The sequence below is a fragment of the Zosterops lateralis genome (genome assembly GCF_965231275.1).
Source record: "Zosterops lateralis genome assembly, chromosome: 1".
Lineage (NCBI taxonomy): Eukaryota > Metazoa > Chordata > Aves > Passeriformes > Zosteropidae > Zosterops > Zosterops lateralis.
In genome coordinates, this window is record NC_139762.1 from 10712379 (window position 1) to 10735270 (window position 22892).

The window sequence follows — 22892 nt, forward strand, 5'->3', positions numbered from 1 at the left end:
TGGATTAACTACTCTGTATTTCAATGTAGTACATAAAAAGAAAGATGGAAAAAGGACAAAAATGTTTTAACTGACCTTTAATTATAACCACAATGCAGACAGTAGCTGTTAGACTAAAAATCCCTTCAATTTCTTCAGAAAGAATGCTCTCCATTAATTCATTTAAAATTGACCTAAGGAAAAAAATAAAGAAAAAACATGTTATAAACATATTTCTTTCAAAACAGAACTGAACAAAACATGTTTGTAATTATGATACCCTGCCACCACAGCTTTAAAGATACCACACAGAACAAAGCAGTGTGAGTGGGTAACTGAAAACCATGTGCTGCCTCTGGAACTGAGAATATCAAAGCATAGTAAATTGCCTGGGAAGAAAATAAAAGTCTGCAAACAGAAAAAAGTGGCTGTTAAGAGAAGTGAAGAGCTTATGGTGTATTTTAGGAAAGTCAGTCAATGAAAAAACTACTGGTTCTACTGGAATTTAATTCACAGAATTTGTACTGAAATTTCTAACTCAAAATTCTACTGAAGTTTGAAAAAATTTATTCTATGACTCCCTGGTTTGCTAGCACCTACTCAGGCTTAATTAACATTTTGACCTTAAATATGTTTCTCATAAATATTAAAATAGATGTTTTTCCAATTACAACCCAGTGAAGATCATTTTTAACTAAACAATGTCCTGAAACACTTCCAAGAAACATTTTAGTTACTGAAACTATGGACAGAATAACAGAACTATGACAGCAGCTCCTCATAAAATACTAACTCAATAAGTATCTTATGAGATTTTGTCACTCCTAGCAAGAGATGAAAGTATTACCACCAACTCTAGTGGTGTTTTGGGATATATGTCAAGGTAAGAGAAATGAAATGAGAGTCACAGATGGGGTCTAACAACCAAACTAAACTGCAGCAGGGAATAAGTCAATACCACAGAATGGAAACAGTAACTGGTCATTAGTATTTGTGGTAAAAAAAATAAAATTAACTCAGAAGCAATTCTCAAAATCAGAGAAAAATAAAAGAACTAGAGGGATAAAACAGGAGATGGAAGAGATCTTGATACTCCTCAGAGCAAAAGCTAAATGCTCGGTGAAGAAATAAAACTGAGAGCAGCAGTTACAGAAACTTTCCCTAACATATTTCAAAATATCTTTAGCACTATTATTATATGTTATGAAAACTGAACATCCTACATCACCAGTTCTGACTTCAATTGTTCTTCAGGCTTTTATTGTGCTAAGATATCAAAATGAAATATGCAGTTAAGAACCAATTCAGTAAAAACCTTCTGCAGAAATTCAAATATTGTTTCTAAGAGCTGAGAAAGATGAAAAATCTTTAGCTTCAGAAATAAGCATTATGAAGTTGCTCATGCATTGCATCAGTTTCATTGTATCTTTGCGGACTAATGTGACCAAGCATTGATTCCATTTCACCTTGCTCTTAAATTGCTAATGGACAGAACTGGGATCAGGGTCCTGACTTCATTGTTATCATTGTTTGGGTCACTAAGCACATCCTTAACCTCCATGAAGGAACACTGGAATTTCATTAACCTGTAACAAGACTCACTGCAGCTGCCTTTCCCCACCTCCCACTGAAACAGGGTCACATGAGCCTGCAGGCAAAGATAAAACAGAACAGAACAATAAGCTATTTAAAAATACATATAAGGTTTAGAGGTAAGTAATTGGTTCCCATACAGATAGCTCCCTACTAAAATGAAGGCTACTCACACAATTGGACAGATATTGCCAAGCCTCCCAGTATTATCACTGCTGTGGGGATTGAAATTCAGTGCTAGAGACTGAATTAGTACTGAAAATAAAACAGATTCTGCAGAGCTCAGAACAAGATGACTGTCAGCTCACAGAACAGAAGCTCACATCAGATTTTGTAATGTCAATGGCTTCCATGTTGACATAAAGATTTCTGAAATATAAATGACTTACTACTGGACTCTGACTATGGCCTATCAATACAGATTTATAAAAGAGCCTTAAAAGTAGTCTCTGTTCTGAGGCACCAGTAGAACCAGATGGAAATCATCTCCAAATCTTTGCCCCAAAAAGATAACTACTAGAAGATACATTTTTTTCCTCAAGTACTAAGAAACAGTTTGGGCCAAACTTGCAGTTTTCTCCACCAAGAATGGACAAGATTCACGTTGATTACTACAATAAAGTTTCAGAAGAATTAACTGATGTTCTGCATCTCTTTCAAAAAGAGATGTGTAAAATAATTGTTTCACTAGAAGAGAACACCTTGACGGAGAGCTGCTGCCTCATGGAAGAGCAAGACTTGGATTAGTTGAACTATTGCTGGAGTCTCTGGAGTCTTTTGTTTTGCAAGTTCAACTAGAATTAGAGAAGGATTGAGAAGAAAAAGAACACCTCATGACAGCAGAGACAGGGATATTCAGTGCTGTCAGAGATGTAAAAGTTAAGAAGAGGAATTAGTTGTGGTAAGTCAGGGAGAGCAATAAGACTTCTAAGCCCCTGTATAATTTAAAACAAGTCTAGTGTGTACAGTCATGTTAAGCAAAACCAAATATGAACAAACCATGCAAAATGAAATTAATTCAGTTGTGACAATTTTAGAAGATATTCAGGTCTCCCCCATAGTAGAGTAAATACCCTTCCTCCCTGCCCAGTTTAAATCTTAAAAAATAAATACCATAAGCTCACTTGTGGAAGCTTTTAGCACTCAGATACTTTCTATTTTGAATGTTGTGACTTTTATCCAGCCATAGGTACATGTCACCTCATTGCAGATGTTCAGCTAAAGGATTAATTCTATTTCTGGCAAATATTTTATCTCAATATCTCTTTGTTGAGGGGACTCAGCTTTATAAGTATCTTATAAAAGAAGCAAGCCAAGATGTATGATTAAAAAACTCATCCTGATTAACAGTCTTGTAAATAAGAAGTACTCGGTTAAAAAAATGGACTCAACCCCAGCAATCAATTCCTACTGCAATGTGTCAAGAAAAAGGGATTATTAAATAGTCCTGATAAATTTAGCAAACAATTAGGTTGTTCAAAATTTATTTAAATTTAGAAATTAAAATTTTTTGACAGCATATAAACTGTTCTGTAGTAGCAAAAACCTTGGAAAAACTAATCTAGAAATATTTACCTGACAACATTAGCTGACTTCAAAATTACAGCCATTAAACTGCTTGAAAGAGGGGGGAGGTCTGAAATAGTCTTTGGCATAGTCAAGTCTCTTTCACTGGAAGCCTAAAAAAGAAAAAAGTCAACAACCACTATAGTTCAAGAAAGATATGTATGCAGAATACTGTAGTTCAATAATTACACTAACCAGGACCTACCCTTAAATAATTAGAACATTCACAAGTGTTCTCTCAATAGCTTTAATCCAACTGTGTTGTGTCCAAATAAAAAAAAAATATTTAAATTAGGAAGACTGAAACTAAACCACATAAACAGTATTTGTACCAAGGCAAATATTCTCTGCAGTTGCTTTCACCAGAAGTTTCATTTAACTACACTGGTGGTCACTCTTTATAAAGGCACAGCCTATTAAACACAAATGAGTCCCCTCTGTGGCTCAAAGATGATGTGTGCATCCATGATTTCTAAATGTAACTTCAGTGACAGTGATTTTCTGGATACCTGCTCTTGTTGATAGAAAGTTCTGAATAGTATGACAAATATTTAGTTAGAACTGAATTTTGATTTACAACAACCTAGGGGCAGGGAAAACCCCAGCTCAGGTGAGTGACTGGAATGAACACTCAATCTATGAACACGAATCTCCAGTATATTCAAGCCCAGAAATGTTTCCCCTACATCAACTGTAAAGAGCTCCTGTCCCCCCACAGCCTCTCAGCTGACAGATCAATATCTGCAGGCAAACAGCTGGTCCTCCTTCAGTACCTCCTGGAACAGAACCTTAGAAGCCACTCTGTGGTACTTTCTGGCAAATGCTTCTTGCTCTGTTTCTGACACATCCAGAACCCACAGCAAAAGTACAGCCTCTACTAAAGAGCCTCTGCTCTTCCTTTTTAGTTCTCAAAGCTTCTAATCTTACTAATCACATTTGTACCTAACACTAGCTTCATTAGAAAAATGGGGTGGGAACGTTGCCCTTCTCCTTCAAGGACAGTTGTGGTTCCTTGGACTTTCAAAACATGAAATAACCTCTGTCTCTACATTCTTTTCAGTATTAGAGAATCTTTCTTTACTTTCCAAAGCAACACAGATCGGATATTTGCACAAAAACCAAAGGAACCAAAAAAGAGATGCAGCACATGACACGTTTCTGTATGGAAGCAGACAATGCACAAGTGATCAGTGCCAAGCAAGGCATCAGCTTGCTTTGAAATAGGACTACAGAACCTTATGGGACCATTCCAAGAATAGGGAATGGGAATCTGTCACACATCAATGGTTCACTTCCAAAGTTCCCTAATGCTGGGTGAGATGAAGTGAGGTAGGTTTAGAACAAGCTCCTGTTCTCTTCCTTTCCCTGAGCTGTAATTGCTGCACACAACATCGTTTGGTGTGGCACAAGCCTTTGATCAGTTTGGGTCCATGGTCTCAGCTGTGTCCCCTCTCAGCCTCTTGCCCAACCACAGCCTTACTTTTGTTTAGAGTGCAGGTGAAGGAACCAGGGAAACATTGACACTCTGCAAGCACTGCTCAGCAACAGCCAAAACAAACTGCTGTGTCCTCAACAGTGCCTTGGCCACCAGTGCCAACCACAGCAGCACAGGGACTGCAGGGAGGAAAGCTGACTCCTTCCCAGCCACACCCAGTACAAATGCACAGAGGGAGTATTCCAGAACTCATGCTGGTAATCTCCAATACTGCCTAACTGCTAAGTTCTCCTGTCAGAAGCAGATACTGAAATTGGTATCAGGACAAGTCTGTTCCTACACAGCTGTAGTCAGAAAACCGAGAGATGAACTCTAATATGAAATTACAGCAAATAAAATTTCCTGTTTGTTCCATGCCAACACACACAAAATGCTCATCTGCAGTACAAAGATCAATTTTGTGAATAAAGCTCTGTCATTCCAACATAACATCTAAAAAGCAGAAAGTGTTAAATAGAAAAAAGAAAATCAGGATTAACTTTACCTCCCGTAGCACACAATTTATCTCTGCTATTATTGCAGCCAAGAGAGTGGAGAGCACACCCTGGTGAACTGCTGGGAATGAGGAATGCCAGCACTGCAGTGCATGGATGAATTCTCCAAGAGGCATCTGAATAGACTGAATCAACTAAAACCAAAAAGAAAAACACTTTTTTGGAGTATAACTGAAACACGCCAGCAAGCCTCTATGTGAAGTGCAGACCACATCTCGAAAGCTTTTGAGGTTTTCTAGTCACTTGGGATCAGAGGGGGAATCAGCAACAATAGGGATGACTACTCATAAATTTGTGAGAAAAGAACAGTGCCGTGGCTCTTACAAAAAAGAAGTGAATGTTTTTCAGAAGTTCTGAAAAGTAGATCATCAAATTTCCCAGTGATCCACCCATTTCACTGCTATTTAGTATCTGCTTTAAAATACAAGAAGTCAACTTTTCTGTGAAGATGTGAAATTTTCAAGAATTTTTGGTACATCATATATATATTGAAGTTGATATCATTCAGGCTAAAAGAAATGAATAATAAAGAAAATTTCTCCTCCTTCTATTTCTTTAAAATCTATATAAACAAATCCTTTGCTCTGGATTAAGGAAGTTCATCTAATTGCAGGTAAGATTAGCAACCTAGAAGTACCCGCACGGTCCAGGATCAATGACAATAGAATGCATTTGTTCTGGAATTTACTGGTTCTTCTGTCATGATGAGACCAAAATGAACAACGAAAAAACCAAACCAAACCAAACCAAAAAAATTAACAAGAAAACTTTGAAAATTTAACTGAAAATTTAACACATGTCTACCCAAACAGTAGGTAATAGTGAGGTAACAACCTCAAAGTGTCTAAGGATGCCCCTTTGCAGAAAAATTATGGATTCATCATTCATACACAATAGCAATTACATTTTGAACTGTAATATGATACCTGAATCCCTTTTTCCTGTTCTTTCTTAAGTCTATGTGCCACACATTCTAAAATTTTCTGAAAGACGTGCTGTAGAGTTTGGAAAAGATTTGTCACTTCCTCTTTCTCAGTATTCTGATTTAAAGAAGCTTCAATGATTTCTTTTAGAGCACACAGCAACACTGGAGCACAAAAGCCACCTTTCTCTAGAGAAGGAGAAAAATACCACAATATAAAAGTTGTAATATTCATCAGATACAAGCATAGAATGAAACTCAGTTAGATACAACAAACAGTGATAGTTTACAAGTGTAGACAATACATTTAGTTTCTGAGCACCCTTAGCTGAAATTTGCATATAGACCAATTAATATTTTAAGTATGAATCCAGTGTTCCCTCCAACCCTTAAAAGTTAGGGATTAATTGACTTCCTAATAAAAGTCATCTAATTATAAATGCAGATGTTGCTATTGGTACAAAATAGGGTTTACCTGTTTGCATAAGCAGTAGAGCAATTTCTAAAAGGTGTGTCTGAAATGTGAGATTTCCCAGGCCCACCATTATGAGATCTTTACACACTGTCAGGTAGCCCTAGAAGAGAGGTGCAAAATTATAGGAAACCCAAACTTTATGTAAAGTAACCATTCAGTAAAACTCAAAAATAATAAAACCACAAACTGTTAGCCAAGGTGCCCTGAGAGCTGGTGTATCTAACTGGGGTTGCTCAGTTCACACCTATTGAAAAGCACAAATTCCAGCCAGTCTTTCAAATGCTTCCACTGCCCTTTTCCAACAGTAAATGGTTTCTCAAAAGGCAGTAAATCCTCTCTTTTTCATTCAGGCTCAGATCAAAGGCATTGATACTTAGCAATTACTGAGGCAAACCATGACATCTCTACCCGCCTTTAATAGCAAAATTAAAACCAGCAGACAAAAAGAGCTTTTCCCTACAGACATACAGTTGTCATATACTAAACAGATGATGAGACAGAAGTATAGACAAAGTGAGAACTTTTAATCAGTCTGTGTTGGTTCAAGGACATTGACTGGGATCAAAATTAGCCAAATCTTTCCTTTCACCAAAATCTGGTAAAACATCAGGGCTAGAATCCACCTTTGATTAATTGAAATGTCAGAGGAATGCAACAGAAAACAATGCAGAACTAGCTAAAACCTCACCCACATTATATCATCAAATGCTTTTTTTGAAGGGCAAATCAAGATCAGGGGTGAGGGACACTGTAAGTGATGACACAAATGCCAGTGAAGTTTGTCTGCATACAAATTGCTACACCTACAGCTTTTCAAATTGAAAGCAGCTTGATTTATATTATAAGAATCCTCTAACCTGGATAATTAGTTCAGAAACATCACTGTGTTTTGAAATACCATCCTCTTGATCACTTGCTAGTAGAAAAGGTACAACTTGACTTTCTATCCAAGCACCCGTCTCCTTCAGAAGTGAAAGGTAATCTTCTCCTTCTTCAGAAAACTGAAAAAAAAACCCAAAGTGAAGTTTACCTATTGTCTCTCCAGTTGTTCTGGAATTTCCTTATACTGTCAACTTATCTTGGAAAGCTATAACCATACCTTGTGCTGAAGATGAATACTCAATCTGCAAAAGAGGCTGAAGGCTCTTAGGCTGGTTGCTTGATTCCAGCCACCAGAATCTGTTCCTTTCATAATTGAGCCAAGAAACCTCTGAAATATCAAGGTTTACATTTATATTTTTCAGAAAACTCTTTCAAATGTTTCTTTCCTGTACAGCTTTAAACAAAAGGTTAAAAAAACTCCAAACCCATAAAAACAGCAAAGCACCAACTCCAAAAAAGCAACAAGCATACTTTAATTACTTCCATTTTGCAATGCCATAACTGATTTTCAGACTATTCCTTATTCACATATTCTGAAAGTCAGGTCCCTTGAAAACACTCAGCACTAGATCACAAAAATTTTGAGACACCCAAAACTGAGAAGCTGTTTAGAATCTGCCATCTATAAACAATTCTGAACTACTATACTTCTAGTTTGGAGTATTTGTTGGAAGTACAAATCAAAAGGAAAATCTTTCTACAAAGGGAGAGGGGATCATGAACCTTATTTATTTGTTCTTGCAGGCCTTTAGTTTGACTCAGACAATATATGATGTTAAGCACTGATTTATAAGCACTGATTATGGTAAGGAGAAAATTACCTTTGCAGCACTGAGGATTTTCAAAAGCTTCTTCAGTTTGTTTTTAGGAACAGAAAGGAGGCAACCACGATTGACAGGATGAGTCAATAAATACTCAATGTAATCAACTGCTAAGTCTGGCTTTGATTCATGTGTTACGTGGATTCGTACTCGACGCTTCGGTGTTTTAGCGTTCTGCAGAGGAAGGAAGCACAAAACCAGTACAGCTCTGTTATTATCTGACTTTAGAACTGATTACAAAGCAGAAAAATATAGCATAACTTATTCTATTTTAAAAAAGCATGATGCCTTAAAGCAGTCTGGCAGTTCCAGTACTCCCTGTCCTAGGTAGATGCACACCTTTGTTGGGGTGAGTGAATCACACAGCCAATCACAGGCTAATTCCATAATGTGCCCTACTTGGCCCCAGCGGCACAGGCAGTCAATCAGGATGGAATATTTGCTCTGGTCAGCTCCACTGTCAATATTTCTGAGTTTGGAAACCACACCACGGCTTAAAAGAAAACAGACAAAAACATACATTACCATTACACCCATAAGTGCAGAAAACAATTAGTTTCCTAAATCAGTTTTTATAAAAATAATACAAACAAAGGATTCACCAATGACTTAGACAGACTTGAAGATCACAAATTTTACTGACTTATCACAGTTTTTTGATATCTTAGTTTATCTAAATGCATTTAATATATCAGATTGTGAAAAATTAACGAATACAGTCATCAAGAAATTTGTCATTTGTATTTGTACCTGAATGTAGGAATAGCAGCAGGGGGCATAAAGGATGCCAGAATAATCAATGGAGTCATGCACCGCTCGTCCTAGGATAGAAGAATTACACTGTATGATGTAAATGTAAAGGTACACACATGCAAGCAAAACTAAAGAGAGTACTGAAAAAGTATAATTACATTTTCTCAGATTAAAGATTTCCCTTTTTCACTACAAATGAAGCTGAAAGAAGCTCAAAACAGTATGTGGCTTGCAATCTGAAATGTCTGATTACTGGTTTTGGAGGTCAATTTTTGTATCTTTCAGCTTTCTGACAAACTGCCAGAATAGCTACCATGAAGAGTCATGGCTCCATTGGATAATTACTCGTTGCAAAAGAAATAGCAGCTCTACTTTACTTTTTTTCCCAGTAGTGACTAAGGTTTAATTGCACAACCATGACACCTCTCAAGTAACCAATGCTTTAAATGAATATTCATTCACATCACAAACTTACTTAAAACACTCTAAAGAAAAGGGTTCTTATATAGCAATGGTAATGTTTAATGCACTGTTATTCATTACAATGTGTTATAATACATGGTTCTAGGTCACAATATAATGTCACTCAGGTTATATAGAAACCAATCTATGTTAAGAACTCTTCAAAAATGGTTTATCTCTATGTCCAAGCTTCATGGAAACCGCCAAAAGAAATTATCACTTACTTAGCCATTCCAAGATCTAAAACTTTTTAAAGCTCATATTTTTAAAAGAACCTTTAAAATATATTTGTAGCTTTTTCAGGAAAGAGACAGGCTACTTCAGTATGTTTGTAGCCTTTCAGGAACTAAGCCTCTGATAACAGGTCCTTTTAGATCCAAGCTGCTTACTCACTATAAAAATATCAAAGTCAAAGAGGTTGCTTGCTAAAGCTGGATATCTTGTCTGTTCACCAAACCCCTTCAGAAAGGATGTTACATCCCCTACCAAAAAAGATTTGGAATGTCTTGGACAACTTCCAAAAGCTTTCAGGGTAGAGAGCACTTGTATGTCTGTGCTGCAGAATAACACGTAGCAATGAAGAATTGCTTTTCATTCCCTGATTATCTAAAGCAAAGTTGCAGTGGAACAGCCACCATATTTCAGGATACTTCAGCATAAAAGCCATCAACTAAGAAAAATATATCCAGTACATAATCCAAATTCACTCTGGGAGCAGCAGCCACTATTGGCCACTCTCAGGACAGCATCCTCCTCAAGAATAACACTAAAACAATTAAAGCAAGGAGTCTGACAATTGGAAAATGACTGATTTTAAACTGCCTATATCAAACCAAAGCAATAAATAAATGCATCAACAGATCATTAGAGTATTCAAATTAGCAGAAACCTCAGAATCACAGAATGGTTTGGGTTGGAAGGGACCTTAGAGACCATCTTGTTCCAACCACCCTGCCAAGGGCAGGGACACCTTCCACTACCCCAGGTTGTTCCAAGCCCCATCCAACCTGGCCTTGAACACTGCCAGGGATGGGGCATCCACAGCTTCTCTGGACAACCTGTGCCAGTGTCTCACTAACCTCACAAGAAAGAATTTCTTCCTAATATTTAATCTAAACCTACTTTCTTCTAGTTTGAATCCATTCTCCCTTGTCCTGTCACTACATCCCCTAGTAAAAAGTGTCTCTCTGTCTTTCTTGCAGGTTCCCTTCAGGCACTGGAAGGCAGCAATTAGGTCACCCTAAAGCCTTCTCTTTTCCAGGCTTAACAATCCCAATTCTTTTAGCCTTCCCATTCAGGAGAGGTGCTCCATCCCTCTCATCATCTTGGTGGCCATTCTTTGGACTCACTCCAGCAGGTCAGCAGGACATGTTTTTCTGGGCTGCAAGTGTACTCTGCCAGCTCATAGTCAGTGAAGAAGAGCCACAGCTGCTTCAGTTGCAGCTGAATCATAAGAAGTGGTGCTGGTGGAAGAGTCTGGGGGACAGTGGGTAGGAAAAAATGTGGACTCTAATGTACTGAGTAATTATTCTGCAATGGCACATTTGTATTCACTGTTTCCCAAAAGTTCTAAAACATTCAAAAGAATAAAATGCTAGAAAAACCTTACAAGGAGAGCAATTTATTGCATAAGTATTTCTGAGCTGACTATTTAGATAATGGTTTATCAGTCAGATACTGCAGCTGAAGAATAGTTTCTACCCATTTGTTAAACTTGCTGCTGTTTATAGCAACAATAAAAAAGAATACTTAATACCATAAAAATAGAGAAAAGACATAAAACATGAAAGCATCTGAAGAAAATACTGAGAAAATACAAGAAAATCTAGGCTTTCTTTACCTGAAATACTTTGAAATATTCAGGAAGTACAGAAGCAAACTTCCTGATAGCATAATCTTTGGCATCTTCATTGTGATCCAGTGCTTTGTGGATACTTCTCCAGAGTATTACAGTGATCTCCAACAAACTGGCCATGCTGGCTACATCATTTACTGACAACACATTATCCAACACCTGAAATACAAATACTTAGATTATATTACCCACTATATTTTCAAATAGAAATTTAAAGTAAGGCTTAAAAGACACTGAAAATCCTTCTAGGCATTGTGGTTGCTGTAAAAAAGAACTCCACAATTCAGTCTTAATCTTTCTAACTTCACATACCTTGCAATGGTAATTTTAAAAATAATTTAACTGCAAAACCAAACCAATTTATAACCAGCTCTGGAATTAGGCAACTAGTAATTTCAAATATGCTTCATCCTCCTTTTATCTTATTCTAGCTACTTGACCAAATTTCTGCTACTGCAGGACACGAAAATCCAATAACAGCATTTCCCCCCTTCCAATTCCAGAGATGCCCAAGGGCTTTCCTTTAGACTTTCTGTCACATTCTGTCTCACATTAAGCACCACTGAACTGAAGTTACCAGAAATTAGAATGAAGTGGACTTTCTTACACTGCTGTTCTCACTTTGACTTCTATCTTCATCATCATCATCATCCCCACTATCATGAAGACTCTCTTTCATTGCTTTCTGGATGCAGGCATTCAGGCAGCGCCGAATCGTGAGCATCAGTTTAGCTACATTTCAAGTGAACAAGAATAAATTAGACATTTGGTATTTGCTAAGAATGTTGGTAATAAATGCTTCTAATTATAATGCTGGAAAGCCAGTATGAAAAAGTAGGCAACAGGACCAGAAACATCTAGAAAAAAATGGAGAAATGGAAAAAATGTGAGCAAGTTTTATATCCTCAAGTATGAAGAAGAAATGTCATTGTCATCAGGCTCTGTAATTTTATTGTTAAAATAGTATACAAAAAAAACCCCACCCTATCAAATCAGAATCAGAGAAAGTTCTCACAACTCCTACATTTAATTTGGTGTAAGTGTTAACTTAATGACCCACATTCAAGAACACATTCCCTCCTATGTCAATGTTCATTCCTATGTCAATTCCCTTTCTTTGGAAAAGATGTCATAGCCCAACCATTGCACTTCTAAACGAGGAACTCAGCTCTAGAAAAAGTGAAAGGATTATACCCACTCTGGTGGAAGTACAAGTTGATTTCATAATTGTGATTTCCTAATGTTATTAAGAGGATCAGTTGAAAGGCAATGGTTTGGGCATTTCACCCAAGTCACTCCATGCTGATTACTTGGGTTTTGTCAGATCTGCTCTGAAAAAGAATTTTCCTGATTTTACCTGGTTCAATAGGCCTTTTCTAAAAAGCAGTGACATTCTGGGCAGTACATGCCCTCTTCACTGAAACTTTTTGAAGGAGGACTTCTTATGATTTTCTCTGAATAACTTGAAAATACTGATCCACAAATCCCAGATAATCAGATTATCAGATGTAAACATTTTTTCATTTTCTATATAAGTCTTTCACATAAAGATCTCAAATCACTTAAGGCATCAAGGTATTCGCTACCCTATTTCTACATGAGACACAGGTATCAACTGAGATAGTTTTAAGGTACCTGTGGGGAGAAAGGGGAGCAGAAGGTCCAGATACCACCATGGGCTGGAGTGTACAATACAGCATCTAAGAGCAGAGATGAAAAGCTTTGATCTCAGTGTTGAAAAACCTGATGACTTTGCCTGCTGTGCTTATGGCTGGTCTCAAGAATTTCAAAAACTACAAACTAATATTATATTCAATCCCCAAAAAATCTAGCAACAATGTACCACTGTTACAGAAACAAGAAGCAAAAAGCCTTTCCATAGCGTCATATCAGTAATTCCAAAAGCTCAGAATATTCTGTACTTTACCTATATTGGTGGGGGCAGTAAATTCATAAGCATATTGATAGAACTTCCTGGCTGCTGCTGGGTTCATCTGGATCAGGGTGACACAGCGCTCACACCACACATCCTCGGGCTGGCTGGTGGGGAAGAAGGAGTTCAGCAGGAGGTTCACGATGCGCCGCGACACCGGCCGAGAATCGGCCTCAAGGCGAGACAGGAGATGCTCCATGGGGCAGATATTCCAGAACTGTGGGAAGTAAGAAGAAGATATTCAAAGGAGTTAAATCAAAATAGAGGAAAAAAGTATCACCTTCATTAAGTGATTCCCATGTCAATAGTTCAATCAAATAGAAGGAACATTAACCTGGAAAACATAAGCTTTTTTTTATTTTTACACCAATTATGCTGGAGGTCAAATTCTGCTGCAATAATGTTATTTTGCTGTGCTGATGTTTTAAATCTCCTGCTATCTCTGACTCACTGGTAAAACTGTGGTTCAATTCGAGTTCAATACACCTGCAATACTAATGCAATTCCAGAGATACAGGGAAGAACTATTTACTCTACTCTAAGGATATTACCATAAAATACAATTATTTGCCATTATGTGTCATGTTTCATATTCTCCTCACAGGATAAAATAGGACCCAACTACTTACAAGTATTGTGTACACCTTAAAACCTGTATGGATCAACATCCTTTCCAAAGCTATCCCAAATCCTACATTACTAAATATTGAATGCATCCCATTCATTATTTGTAATGCAGAAATCAAAGGCTATGAAATCCAAAAAGACTGCACAGCTGTTATGCCAGCTATAAACACTACATTTTTAATTTTTGTGAGAAGATTCTGAATTAATTATGCTGGACAATTTCAAATTTAAAACAAACAAACAAACAAACAAGAAAAGGCTTTTTCAACGCCAAGGAACCTATTTTACTCTTGAGTAGAATATCTGCAGCAGTTAATTACCCTGTGACTTCAAACTATGGATGTCCCTGTTACAACTGTCATAAAATATAAATTTAAAGTGATCCCAGGACTTGCCAGAGATACACATTACAGTTTTTAAATCAACACTTACTAGAATATTTTTTTCTTTATGTAAACCTGATCTTTCCTTCCCCTAGAAAATCCCTGATACTGAGATTAATCTTTTTTCTCTGTCTGTAATGGCAGCAAACTCAGAATAATTCACAAACCAAGTAACCTCAGCCACTCCTTGTCTGGCTTCCCCTCCACATCTTTTACCATCTTCAGAGCCATCCTCTGCAGGCTTTCTAATAGTTTTATGTCCTTATTAGGCTTAGCAAGAGACAAAACTGCTGTTAAATTAAAATATAAAATTGAAATTAAGAAACTATTAACATTAGAGAGTGGAATAAGAGCTCAAAGATGGTATAATGCCTGTGGCTGGACAGTATCACCCTAAATAAGAGCCCACAGCAGAACACAAAATACATTAAAAATCACTATAAAAAGACACCAAAATCCTGAAGGATGTGCCCAGAAAATATAAACAGACATAAAAATAGGAGAATCAAAGCAAAAAAGCTACTGGGTTAAGGTGTTAGGCATTTAGAAGAGTTGGGTAGCTGAGGAAAGTGTGGCTATGACCCACTGCTCTCCCCTGCCCATCCACAGAGCACTCAGGATACCACAAATATTAAGAGTATTACCAGAGCAAAACAAGTTTTTTCTTTCTTTTTTAGGAACACTGCAGCAGCCTCAAAATGCATTTATTGGGTTTTTTTTTTTCATAGATGCCTTGATTTTGTCTCCTTGGCACTTATCAAGTGTCATTATCCTACCTTAGCAGCCTTGGTAGCCTTCACTTTGAGCAGCATTTCCACAAAAGCCACTCGCACTTTCTCAGAATTGTCATGAAGACTGTGTTTGGTTGCAGGCAGGAGCTGTTCCAGGAGTGGGTGACTTAGTTTGTTGTCCAAAATTATTGGCAGGCACTAAAATAAAAAAACCAAATCCAGAAAGAGTAGAGCTGAAAAATCTATAGCTAAAAATTGTTGAAGTGGACCATGACATTTCTCACGTTAAATGAAGCAGGGACAGACACTGTGCATGTTTATTCTTTTTGCAATATTCTTAGGTAAAAACTGCTTTGATTACTTCAAATTTACAGTGAAATGCATTCAGTGAATTCACTTAGGCTAATCAGCTTCAGACCTACAGCGAGACCATGACCTTGCCCTTTACCTGAGGGCACACCAGCTCTTTAAAATATACTGATTTCAAATTAAAAATGTATTTCTTTTTTCCAATTCATTTTTAAATCAGCACTTTCTGCTTATCCAGGATAGCTCCCGCATGAAGGAACAGTGGAGCAAGTGAGGATTAACAGGACGACAGCTTCAATTTAAGGCTGAACTGACACAGACACAAAATCTTCAAGTGAAAATGCTGCTTTGGGAGTTCATTTTTCAGTCCAAGCTATCAGTTATTTCTCACATGCCAGAAAGATGTACATGATGTAAAAGAACTATTTCTAACATAGTGAGCAATGCATAGGGGGAGGCATCACCAGACAAACTGTGGAATTACATCTATCCAAATCTCACACACACAAAGTGGGGTACAAAACCCTAATTGTGTATGCCTTTGGATGTCTTAAAGCCAGTGATGTAAGAACATCCTGGAACCTGCCTACATATATTTTCAAGTCTAGGCATAATTTCTAATAACTAAAAAAAATAAGTTACTGGATCCAAACAGCATGTGTACAACTGAAATTGAAAAATCTTAGAGAGTCAGAAACCAATCAGTTACTATTTGAAAAGACAGTTGTGTTTTCCAAATGTGGCCATTATGAAATGTGGAAAACCTCCATGTATTAGGAATTCTATTGCCTAAGACATTTTGAAGAACATGTAATTTCCTTGATTTAAAGTGGCCTGTAGTAGAAACCTGTACTTCAAGTAAAACAGAAAAATGACAATCATGATAAAAAACATTTACTTTAAAAACAGAGCATCGAACATCAGCAGATGTTATATCACATGCCAGCTCTCCAGTTATCTTTTTTAGAAGATCAGCAAGAATTGTTGGAGGAATCATCTCCCAGTACTTGGATGTGATCTGAGTAACTCCAAGTATCCCTGTGGAGCGGACAATTGGATGAGGATCTTCTAAGAGACTCTAAAATAGACAGAGCATATAGAACATACTGTGAGCATATAGATTATTGTGACTTTACTCTGTTTGACCTGAGCCTATCATAAATAAAATGCCTTCCATTATCTTTTAATCACTACGAAAATTGTCATACAATAAAAGAACTGTAATATTAATAGTCCCTCAAGGCATTTTATTATGCAAAAAACAAGGAAATGTAAATCAGAAGCGAAATTAAGGTAACTATTTGCCAACCTTTTTCATTGGACTTTTGAATTTATTTTTTTTTAATAAATCAAGTCCTCTATTTGTGACTTAATTAAGAATATTTGGACTTCAATTTATATGAGTCTACACTGATCACTGTTCCTACGGAACAACATAAAAACTTTGAAATTCATTAAATTATCTGATCTTTACTCAGGAATCCCCAAACATTTTCTTAATGAAAATACTATGCCCATTCTCACCCATCTGAACTGGTAAGGAGATTTTTAGGTCTCCATTATACTTAATTTCAGAAGTATTTAGTAATACAGTACTGAACTTCCACTGAGCGCTTCCATAGTAACTGTGAAGCTCTCCCCTCACAATCCTAGGTTAAGTTAGGATCAAGAATCATTACTCGTGCATTTAATCCTTCAAAGGCATCTCTCATGCACAGATTATTAATTAAATATATATATATATTTCCTTTTTAGAGTTTCAAGTAGCGTATAACATCTGCAGAAAATACACTATTAGAAATTAGTAAATTTAGAAATTTAAAATATTCATTTACTTTTGTATTTTCTGCAACACAGACCTCTATTTCCTTACAATTATCCAGAAATTCCATAAATTTTAATTGCATCAACAATTTTTTTTTGAGTTAGCTTTGATAAAAGTTTCATCTTTAACATTTTAGTTTCATTAAGACTTACAAAAAGTTCTTCAAACTGTTTCTGAATTTCACTGTCCATCTCTTCAGAAGTAAAACTGGGATCACGAAGAGGAAAAACATCAACAAACAAAAATGCCGCATTTGCTCGAACTTCTGAGTTTCTGGCCTGTAACAATGGAGGAAAAGATATTTTTTCCATAAGGATGAACTGTTAATATCCAAAGGTGTATTCTGTCAAATACTGTTCTCCAAACATTTTTAAAAGTGTTTTTAATTAAGTAGATGGAAGAGATGAATTTATAAATGGACAGAAGAACTTAAAGTCACATATGAGTTTGAATGTCTTTTCTTACATTTCTGCCCATTCAGTAAAACCTGAGTTACTGTTACAATCAGCTTTCAAAGCCATCAACTTCAATGATCCTGAGGAATCAGTCAGAGCCCTCCTGCTTTCTGTAATACTGAATAAATTAAAAGCAGTTGGGATTTCTCTTGGTGGCCCTAACGCTCCTCTTCAGGACAGAAGACTCTTGAATTCAATCAGATTTGATTAATTAACTTGCTTGTCAAGAGGTAAATGATTTTATTGAAAAGCTCAAGCCTATTTCTTCAAGAAAATAGTATTGAGCAACCAAGTGCCAGAAAGCTTGGAGAGTAACTTATCCAGCAAAAACATATTCAGCTCTGCGTCTCTGAAGAACATAAAACAACAATAACATGAGTATTAGGACCATGTTCTGAGCCCCAGGCAGCTCACCAAAAATCTATGGGAAGCCTTACAATATTTTACCATATTTAACAATTTTCAGTGTACTCCACCATATATTTTACTGGTTGTAGAGCCACAAAGGCAAAAAATGAAGAAGAAAAAGGTGCATATTTAGACATTCAGTGCAAGATAATTGATCCTGTGGACCCTTAAAGGACAGAAAAAGAGAGCAGACAATGAAACCACGAAGAAATTCAAGGCATTTCAAAGAGAAAGCTGATATCTAACCACCAAGCTGCATTTTATTTATCAAAGATAGCAGTGCAGTGATTAACAGCCTCTGCTGAATTTGCTTGGAAAGAAGAGAGAAGGAAAAATTTTGTCCAGATTTCAGGTCCAATAAAAAAAATAAATCTCTCAATAACAAGCAAAGTAGGCCTAATTTTAACAGCAAGATGAAACAGTTCACAGAAATTCTTGACTATTCTAATCACCCAATTTTCTTCTTCCCTTGTCATAAAGCACATTGAGATCAAAGGCAGGGAAAAGAAACATGGCAATAACCATGTAATATTTAGACTTAAACAAACTAATGACAATTAAAACAGAAAAACACAAAAGAAATGAGTAACAATTACTTCATTTACAATCTGTTTTGGATTTCTCTTCTTGACTAATCCTGATTTGGTGGAGTAGAACTGTAACATTTCAAATTCTTCAAGTCAAGAAAATTAGTAGGAATTCTAAATGGAATACCACAAAAGCAAATAAAGCACATACATACATTCTTTAGTTAGGGACTTGTGTTTCCTTTATTTACTATGGATAATGCAAACAGTTTAAAGGTGAAAAGATCATCATTCTTAATTCTATCCTAAAAAGTTGCAGAAAATCCTTTAACTCTTAGGCTCGTCAATATTTAAGAATTAACAGATAAGATAATATGTGAATTCAGGGTGAAATAGCTCTTCTGCACTAACATTGCATGTGAAAATTAATTCAAATGTGTTTTTGTGCAATAACCTAGACCTTGTCTACCATAGCCATTCCAGAAAGCTAATTTCCATAAACTTTTAAATTGTATTACACTGAATTCCATCAAGCTCACTTTTAATTCTGAACTGAGTACCCACAGTTCAAATTCCTGCCTTTAATTAACTGGAATTTATCCCAAACATATCTGCATATTAAGGCTCATACAATGTCTTCACTGAGGTAGAACCTAAGACTTTAAATTCATGGCCTCTTTTAATCCACAGACTTTTCCATGCCAGAGCCAGAACTTATTTAAAGGACTAATACTTTTTGACCATTATGCTTGTACTATTCTGAGGAACTTTCAGAATCTTTTGAAACAATATTTTAATTTTTTCTTCACTTAATCTTCATAGCTTGCTTTTATCTGGTCCTACAGGTTCTGAAATTCAGTTCCAATTATTTAAAACACTGCTTCCCCAGGACATGTTAGTTCAAATGAGTGGGATGTTAAAAAAAAAAAAAAAAAAAGACAACCAAACACTTTAAAGGAGTCACTTCCTTCAACAGCTCTATTTCCTGGAGGAGTGGTTCTTGACTTTTTCAGCTTGATAAGAAATAGCTTAATCACTACTTACCTCACACTAAATATCCATATTTTTTATATCTATATATCTTCTCATACTAACAATCAATCACTGCACATCTCTTTTATGCTTGCATGACACTTGCTTTTCATAATAAGAACATGAAAAAAGATGAAGACGTTACATAGGGGCTTATATTATAAAAACTTAAAGTTGCATAAAGGCTTATAAAAGGTGTGTTGGTAAAAGCCCCAACAGAATCTTGTGCAATCTAAGTACTTGCAAAACAAGCAGTTGAAGAAAAAACAGAACTGCATTACAAATGTGCATTCTCAGTTTAAAGATGTCAGAGATGAAATAAAGTAGTTTCAGCACCAATAGTTCTGGAATTCAGTGTATTCTTACAACTGAAGTATTTTTGTTTTCTGCAAGGAGGAGGAGTAAAAAGGCCTTGTGTGTCCTTTCTGTTTCATAACCAGTATTCTAGAGCAGAATTTGTTCTTCACTATATTAAATTAGGGATTTGGCTAAAATAGGAGCATCAAACTGGTTATCTAAAATTAAATTGACATTTCAAGCTTTGGAGTAGAATCCATAACAGTAAGAACAGTTATAAGCTTCCCTTCTTAGTTCTGTATCTTAAACTACTGGTGATTCTGAGTCACAGCAACAATTCAAAATGCCAAATACTTCATGCAGTACTACATGATTTGTTCTAGCAATGGAACCATTAGTGATGTGAAAATTATGAATAGCAGCTGTTAAAAATTTCAACCACTTCTGGAATCAGGAATTCTCCATCTGTCTTGCTGCAAATCAACCATTAACCTTTTTTTTCCATATGACACACCTTCTGTTACATTTCTCCAAATAAATGTATGCAGATTTCCTTAGGTTTGACAGAATCTTCCTCCAAAAAGTAGTCTAGTCTCACATTTGAGCCCTGGGCTTTGGAAAGTGACTACGACCCTCCACTGACAGGCAGCAACTCCCTTAAGAATGGAACAGAGTATTTTGTTAACTTACCAAAAATCAGTTAAAACCCCTGTTCTTTTCAGAGACAGAAATGTAGAAACTAAAAGAAGCCATGCTTTGTAGCTATCATTCTCTGGCACTAGGACATAAATGGTTCACCCAGAAGATTCCTTGTTTACATTAATTTTAAAAGACGAGATTCAGCCTTTAATGTAAGACCAAACAAGATACTGGGCTAGCAATGACTCTGTTCATATTCCCACCTCTACCACAGGGTTTTGTTGAAACCAAACAGCTCCCAACTCCTTCCTGTAACTCATAAAATCCATTCTAAACAACTTTTGAAGTTAATAGTAAATACTTCCAACTTTGACAATTTCAAGTACCTTTCTCCTGTCTAGAGAAGATGCTTATGACCAAGAGGTAAATGAAATTGTCAATGTTCACAGAAATGAACTTGGCCATATGTGTACACTATCACAAACAGGATTGCATAACTTCAGACAAAATAAAAGCTGTCACCAAATAAGGAAGCTTGGCTCCCCTTAATTCACAGAGTGTAACAGAGTACACAAACTGCAATGGGTCCCCTTTAGTCCATGCATGCAATCCACAGAAGGACACACACACACCACAAAAGAACTACCAGTAAGAAATTCCATTCTGAGAGCACATCCACACCATGAATGTCTGTCCATACAATCCAACTAGAATAAAAGTTTTCCTAAATTAATACTCTAACAAATTCATTGAGCTGTATTCTAAGGCTGGTAATTAATCAACAGGTAAGACTAAACCATCCTCTGAGCATTTCTGGCTTTGATCAATAAAACTGATAATTCCCTAAAGATCTTGGAAAAGATAATACAAGATTACACAGAATTTTCAGATTGAGAAGATAAGAATACCAACTGCAATCCTCAAAAGCACTCTAGGTACTTGTAAATAAAAGTGACTTTTCCAAGTAAATTATATTAACAAAATAGAATATTATTGTGCAGGCTACACCGAATTACAACTTCCAAAGTTACTCAGCTGCATCTGTGATGTTAAACCTTCATTTTGGTTTTCGTAGCCATTTCATTTTAAAAGCAAATAATAAGAACAGAAGATGTGGAAGGGACCCAAAATTTAATAGCTGGAGAAAGACAGTTGTATTTTCTGAAAAGGATTATTACCTTCAGTGCTCTCCAGAGAATGGGCTGATACAATCTGTAAAGCATTTCTTCAACTCCTTGACGAACTTTACTTTGTTTATGCAAATAACACAGCACCTAAGAAAAAACAAATAAAACAGGCCCCAAAGCCATGTTAACATTCTATGTTCAGGAAGTGGCAAGGGGTTGTCTCATTCCATAATTATGTAAGACCAAAGTTTTCATGCCATGAAAATGATAAAACTAAACATATTAATTGACCCCATATCTTATTAGGAAGGCTCAAAAATAGTAAAATTAAAGCAATCTAATAAATACAATATTTTATAAATTTATAGAGTCAGTAAGTTTATATAAATATCGACAACAAAAGAAAGAAACATAGCTAGAGAATGTCACAGCAACACCTCATTTTTGTTACTGTAAAAAATTATTTTTAAAGTAACTGGCAGAAACACTTTTGAAACCATGAAATTATGAACTACAGATAAATAAACCTTTTCTCTGTTAAGAACAAAGGAACTTATCTGGTAAGTGGAGTTATCCAAATACACATGTACAAACCTAATACATTTTTTATGCATTGATGAAAAGCAAGTATCAGCACTCCTCAGGACTCAAAACTGTGCTTAATTAGCTAAAAATCCTGTTATTTTTGCATCTGAATTATGCAGGAAAGAAAGAGGAAGTGGAAGACCAGAGCAGAATATGAGAAAGAACATCATGTAACTTGATATGAAGAATTCCTCCATTTGAAACACAGAGCAGTCTGAGCTGTGTTCTAAGGTTGGTAATTAATCAGAAAGGGAGACAAGATCATCCTCTGAACATTTCTGGCCTTGATCAATACAGCACTGATGATAACTCCCTGAAGATCTTGCAAAACAGAATACATGAAATTTGAAAAGAAGCTGACCCTCTAGTGGTCAGTTCAAATTTATTCCAAGACCTATTCCACTTGCAGCCCAAAGACATATTTATTCACTGTCCTCTTTCAAGATCATAAGCCTCAGAGTCTGAACAACATGAAATGCCCTGTCAAAAGACTGTTCCATCGATCAGGAATCACAGGACAAGGAAATCCTATAGCTATGAGAAAACAAAACAGAACAAAGCCCCTAAAAGAAACAACTCCAAACAATCCAAACCAAAACAAACAAAAAACTCACTACAGTATTGTACACTGGTATGTTCAGCTGTATATTGCACACATTATAGACTCTGGATATTTGGGGGAAAGCATGGGAGGGGAAGAGGCACTGATCAAATACA

General features: G+C 36.2%; 1 protein-coding gene across 1 annotated transcript in view; it reads right to left on the reverse strand.

Moving 5' to 3' along the window:
* Window positions 1-22892, reverse strand: part of NCAPG2 (non-SMC condensin II complex subunit G2) — a 41922-nt gene that overhangs the window by 5299 nt on the left and 13731 nt on the right. Inside the window, exons 9-25 of the mRNA XM_083873647.1 lie at window positions 21642-21737; window positions 17258-17383; window positions 16179-16358; window positions 15017-15169; window positions 13225-13447; window positions 11905-12029; window positions 11283-11456; window positions 8978-9048; window positions 8567-8720; window positions 8228-8401; window positions 7624-7734; window positions 7382-7525; window positions 6525-6624; window positions 6054-6238; window positions 5118-5261; window positions 3148-3251; window positions 76-173 (exon numbers count right to left, since the gene is read on the reverse strand). Of these exons, the coding sequence (XP_083729773.1) occupies window positions 76-173; window positions 3148-3251; window positions 5118-5261; window positions 6054-6238; window positions 6525-6624; window positions 7382-7525; window positions 7624-7734; window positions 8228-8401; window positions 8567-8720; window positions 8978-9048; window positions 11283-11456; window positions 11905-12029; window positions 13225-13447; window positions 15017-15169; window positions 16179-16358; window positions 17258-17383; window positions 21642-21737 (2362 nt within the window). The remainder of the gene's footprint in view (window positions 1-75; window positions 174-3147; window positions 3252-5117; window positions 5262-6053; window positions 6239-6524; window positions 6625-7381; window positions 7526-7623; window positions 7735-8227; window positions 8402-8566; window positions 8721-8977; window positions 9049-11282; window positions 11457-11904; window positions 12030-13224; window positions 13448-15016; window positions 15170-16178; window positions 16359-17257; window positions 17384-21641; window positions 21738-22892) is intronic.